The 5,574-nt window shown below is 34.2% G+C and overlaps 1 protein-coding gene across 1 annotated transcript; it reads left to right on the forward strand.

The window, feature by feature from the left end:
- Positions 1-295: 295 nt before the first annotated feature.
- Positions 296-5,358, forward strand: LOC123555734 (17-beta-hydroxysteroid dehydrogenase 14-like; the record flags this gene model as incomplete). Its single annotated transcript, XM_053535779.1, is given in 8 exon segments — positions 296-327; positions 535-620; positions 990-1,056; positions 1,445-1,536; positions 3,327-3,431; positions 4,294-4,361; positions 4,727-4,814; positions 5,086-5,358. Coding segments are annotated over 8 exon segments (679 nt in total), but the record flags the coding sequence as incomplete, so codon positions are not given.
- Between the last annotated feature and the right edge of the window lie 216 nt (positions 5,359-5,574).

Genomic DNA, 5,574 nt, shown 5'->3' on the forward strand with positions numbered 1-5,574 from the left:
TAAAATAGATATATATTGCCTTTAAGTATCCATTTATACAATTTTCATTTAGGCAATCAATTAGTTATAATAATCAATTATATTATAATAACATAGTTATAACAGTACAACAATAATCAAATATTGATATTATATGTTATATGCAGACTTATCAACCTGATGTCTGTATTTGCACTAACATACTTACAAGCTATTAATTTTATGTATTCCTTAATTCCTTAAAAATCCAACACAGGTTTTGAAGAACCTGTAGACGAAATATTATTATATCATATTTACCTTTTGCAGTACAAAGTGGTGGAACAGTTGCAGTACTTGACCTTAACGGTAATTCAGAATTATCAAATGTTAATTACGTCCTTTTTTAACAACTAAAATTAGGTTAAGTTCAAACATATTTTTACCTAGAGATGTTTTAAGATTTTTAATTAATTTTCGAAACGAGTGCAAATAACTTTATACCACATGAAATAAACTGAGAATTACTGTCTATGTAGAAGGCAGTTGAAGACTGTATTTTCAACGTATTCACAGATGAGATTGGGAACACGCTAAACTTGCCAGGTCCAGGAAAAACAATTTACATTCATTGCGATGTATGCAATGAAAAAGAAATTGAGGTTGGTAAATTGTGTTATGTCACGGTTTTTAAATGTTATGTTCGCTTTCTGTTTGCTTATGTCCTTGCCTCGGGGTCTTTTTATAGTTCTTAAACGACTAAGAAAACATGAGAAAGAATGACTACAGTAGATAAGAATGTTAACTTTTAAGATAACATTAAATCATAAAGTTAAAACATTATTCTGACCTGGACGGTATGGGCACAAATATAGTATTATCGAACATTATACGTTTATTAAGAGACTTGGAAGCCAGACGAAGCCAGCTCAGTTGTATTGCCAAAGATAACGTATAAAATTGTTGTTCCAGATAGCACGTCTGAAGACAATTATATGTCATCAGAAGCAGTCTACCCTATATTATTTCAGGAATCCATTGGAAAGGTAGTGAATACGTTTGGTAGAATAGATTGTCTGGTAAACAACGTTGGACGAAGTAAGTTCTATGTATCTGTGTCTTAATTTATTCTTTACTAGTACTAGCCTTTCCCTCGCAAGTAATTGTCAATTTGTGCATAAGAAGTTTCAAACGATATCAGACATAATGTCTTCTATCAAATCGTCGCAGAGAGCATACGCCTCGGTCGGCGATGAATGTGCTCTCCCTTTATTGAGCTAAGTGGGTGGGCAAATTCGTGTTTGGTGTTACGAAGAAAATACTCACGCCTACAAAATATTGAGCGGAGCAAGTTAAGAAAGAAGACTTAAAGATTGTTACATTGTAGATGTTCTGCTATGAAACGAATTATGTCAGATAAATGACAAGCTTTTACTAAATACCAGTGAAGGGTAACAAATCACGAATGCCGTTTGTTTAATTGTAGATACTGGTATATTCCCGATAGACGACCTGAATGTAGAAGGCTTCAGACAATTGCTGTATGTAAATGTTGTCAGCATGTTTGCAATGTGTAAGGTGAGTGCTGTATATACCATATCCACCCTATCGACGTCTTCACTGTAAAATGCTTGAGGGATTTGCTAAATGCAAATGTTGTCAGCATGTTTGCAATGTGTAAGGTGAGTGCTGTATATTCCCTATCGACGTCTTCACTGTAAAATGCTTGAGAAATTTGCTCAGTGTAAATGTTGTCAGCATGTTTGCAATGTGTAAGGTGAGTGATGCATATACCCTACAGACGTTTTCGCTGTAAAATGCTTCAGGGATTTGCTCAATGTAAATGTTGTCAGCATGTTTGCAATGTGTAAGATGAGTGTTATATTATCCCTGTTGACGACTTCACTGTAAAATGCTTTAGGGATTTGCACAATGCAAATGTTTTCAGCATGTTTTAAATTGGTAAGGTACATTCCTTTAAGACGACATCACCGTGCAAGGTTTCAGAGAATTGCTGCATGTAAGCATGTTTGCAATGAGTAAGGTGAGAACTGTATTTTTCATACACTTCACTATTGATTTCACCGTAGAATGTTTTAGACAATTGCTGAATGAAATATTGTGTCACTATGTTTGCAATATGTAAAGTGTGTAAGGTGAGTAGTTTTGTTTCGGCTCAGATTAATACTCCTGCCAGAAATTTAAACACGTTATATAAAGCTATAAATGTTAAAGCTAGTATCATTAAGTTATGTTTCTTTCCTTCCTAGAAGAGAAAGACAATGCTGTAGTGTAGTTGATCCGTAAAGAAACTCGAAAATTTTCGTATGATTATGTATAAACATTAGTCATTCTCCGGACATAAGCTTAACCCTTATCATGCTGGACACGATTGATTCTGCCTTTGCGACCAGAGTAGATCTTAATCAGCTTAATGCGCGCATGGCATTTCCTATTTTCATTACGGGTCCACTACCTTCAAATCCTTTGAATTAAACAAACGATCTCTGCACATATAAACTATTCTCAGACGTATATATAAGCGCAACTTTTTACTCGAGTTTTATTCGGATACTTTTTTGTGTGGTTTAACATCGTAGTAATTATAGGTAATTTAGCGACTTTAAGCTTTGGTGGTAGAGGAAGAACCCAGGTGCACCTCCGTACATTATTTCTTCACGAGCAAGGACCTGGGTAGAGCCACCAATCTTCCATAAGCCAGCTGGATGACTTCCTCACGGGAGGAATTGAACGCCCCGAGTGAGGCTCGAGCCAACATCGGTGAGGGGAAGTGATTTGAAGTCAGCTACCTTAACCACTCGGCCACGGAGCCCTTTTCTTCGAATAAAACAATTATAGCCCGTTAGTATGACGTTTTGCTGTAACATATCTGAGAGTACTTTCACCAAACCGTCATGACTTGTGAAATTTCAATGCCTAAATAGTACATTGTTTTGTATTATATTTTGTACTACTGCTTTAATCAGAATTGTTTTGTCTGAAATCGTTGAATGATTCTGAAATTCAATAATGTTGCAATGACTTCAATATAGTACGTAATGCAAAACGATTTTTTTTTAGGTAATTGTTATTAGGCAGATGTTTTCTCTTAAGTAATCCTCGCACATTTCCCGTCGTTCCCTGGGTTCGAGTCTTACTTACATATTGTTACAATTTTATAAAGGGTTTATTATATTTGCTTTAGTAAAATTCTATGCAGAACGCAAGAGTCAGCTATATAAGCGTGTATTTGAACGGTTGACAAATCTCTTGGGTTCAGATTATAAATTGAAAGGGCTAATGTAAGGATTTATAAGAGATCATACCATGTTTGGTTGTAAATAACACGAAATACTGATGTGTTTCAGTATGCACTGCCTCATCTTCGCAAGGTGAAAGGAAGTGTAGTAAACATTTCAAGTTTTAGCGGAACAAATGCACAAGCACTGATGTCGACATACTGTTCTTCAAAGGTATGTTTTCAGATCACTTGAGGGATGTTGTAAAAGTTTTACTAGGCCATTAATCTTTTTTTTTCAATTCAGGCAAATTGTGCGATAATTTAGTTTTTGTGAGTCCACTTTAAATACTGTCTATTAACCAAAGCACAAAGTTTTAGACGTTCGTTTCAATTTTGGAAACATTTTTCTTTTTATTGTTCTAAAATGGTATACAAACACTGGTAATGGCAGAACCTAGTCTAGACTGAAATTCATATTTCTTAAAAGACCTGCATTCTTTCAATTTTAGAGAAAGGACACTGTCACAATGGCTATTTCTATAGAAATATAAGTTATATAATGTTTCTTGTGACCAGCACTTGTCACAAAATAGGCAAGCGTTTCCTGGCCTATTGTGCAAAATCTTCAATTCTATTTTTCTTTGAATGCATTATTGTTTGATAGTTCGTTTGCTTTCATGTGACTATTCTACATTTAGCACGTCTAACACGTCAGAAACTTCTTATACAACGACTGAAAAAAAGACAAATATGTTATGCGAGTGAATCACTTATAGTAAACGTTAATGTTTATCATGGATTGCACTGTTGATTAATGGAAGAGTGCCATTATGTTTTGAATGTCCCTTGTACAGTATCTAGATTTGATTGAAAAAATATCAGCTACTTCCTTCGGCATTTCCGTGCAAGCCGGGAAATGGTAAATTAGCATTTACAGAATAAGTAACCGAGTGCCGCTACATAATTCAACATGTTCTGTAATTTAAAAAATTTCTGTAACAATGAAGCCGGTTGATTATCTTAATCTCTCAATTACATGTACATTAATATCTTTTTATTATTATAATAGAAGAGTGTAATCATTTTTACTGTAGGGTGCTGTTAGGTCTTTATCAAAGGCATTGGCTATTGATGAATCGAAATATGGAGTTAGAGTTAATAAGTAAGTATATCTTTGCTCTATTTCATTCTTGTTAAGAAAGTTCAGGTTCGGCATAAAATAAGGAGGCTTGAACTATAACATTGACAAACGCGAACTTAAAAAATGCAGAACAGTAAGTTTTCAACCTGGACCATGTAAATTATATGCATTTATTCAGTAGCAAGCCTAGTGGATAGATACATGTCAGTAAGATAATATTTTTGATAAAAAGTTATTTCTAGTAATCCAATGCAGAGTGACAAACATGCAATGAATAATATAGGAGAAACTTGTTGTCATTTGATACCGTTTGTGTTTCATCTTTTTTTACAGCCAAGAAGGCGGAATATTATTTAAATTGCGATTTTAAATCCGTTCTTTTAAAGCATTTGCCCTGGTCCTATCAATACTCCAGCACTAGAAGCCTGGTTACAATCGGACGTAGAGAAACGTGCAATGGTTGAAAGTTGGGCGGTAAGAAACAATTTAAAATTTGAATAATAAGGAAAACTTTGTTGAAGACACAAGTGCACAAGAGGTATCGCAAATATCATTACTTCTCACATACATATTATGTTTATTAACTGCCAGAATATACGTCCATATTCGTTACCAATTCTGTGTGTTTGTTGGAACGTTCAATCTAATGCATTACATAAATTCCATCGAGATAAATTATATCAATATTAATGTCTTTAAAGATTTCAAGCAATAATTAGACATCTGGACGTTCCACTCTTTTCAGCAACTAGGAAGAGTTGGTGAACCAAGAGAAATAGGCCTAGCATGTCTATTTTTAGCAACAGACGCAACTTTCTCGACAGGTGCTGATATCATGTGTACAGGTGGATGTGAAATCGGATATGGTGTAAAATCAAACTCTTAATGAATAGAATCAGTGGTATTGCTATTATATTAAACAAAAAGAATTTATAGTGCTGATTTTTCCGCTTAAACCTTTCTTCTTTGCATTTGTTTTTCATTTTAACATAGAATCAGTAAAGTGTATATCAGTTTACAGTGTGGTGTTTTCTTCATTAGACAACCCTTATTCTATTTTAAATTGTAAAGAGTAGCATAGTCATAATATGGCATAAAACAATCATCACGTACTATTATACTTCTGATAATAAAACCACACAAAATGGCAAACAATTTTTACTTACTATAAGCATTCTATTAACGTCAGAATGCATAATTTCTACAATGCTCTGTGTCGTTAGTACACCGGGAA

The sequence above is a fragment of the Mercenaria mercenaria genome, unplaced genomic scaffold (assembly GCF_021730395.1).
Source record: "Mercenaria mercenaria strain notata unplaced genomic scaffold, MADL_Memer_1 contig_5086, whole genome shotgun sequence".
In the NCBI taxonomy this organism is placed as follows: domain Eukaryota; kingdom Metazoa; phylum Mollusca; class Bivalvia; order Venerida; family Veneridae; genus Mercenaria; species Mercenaria mercenaria.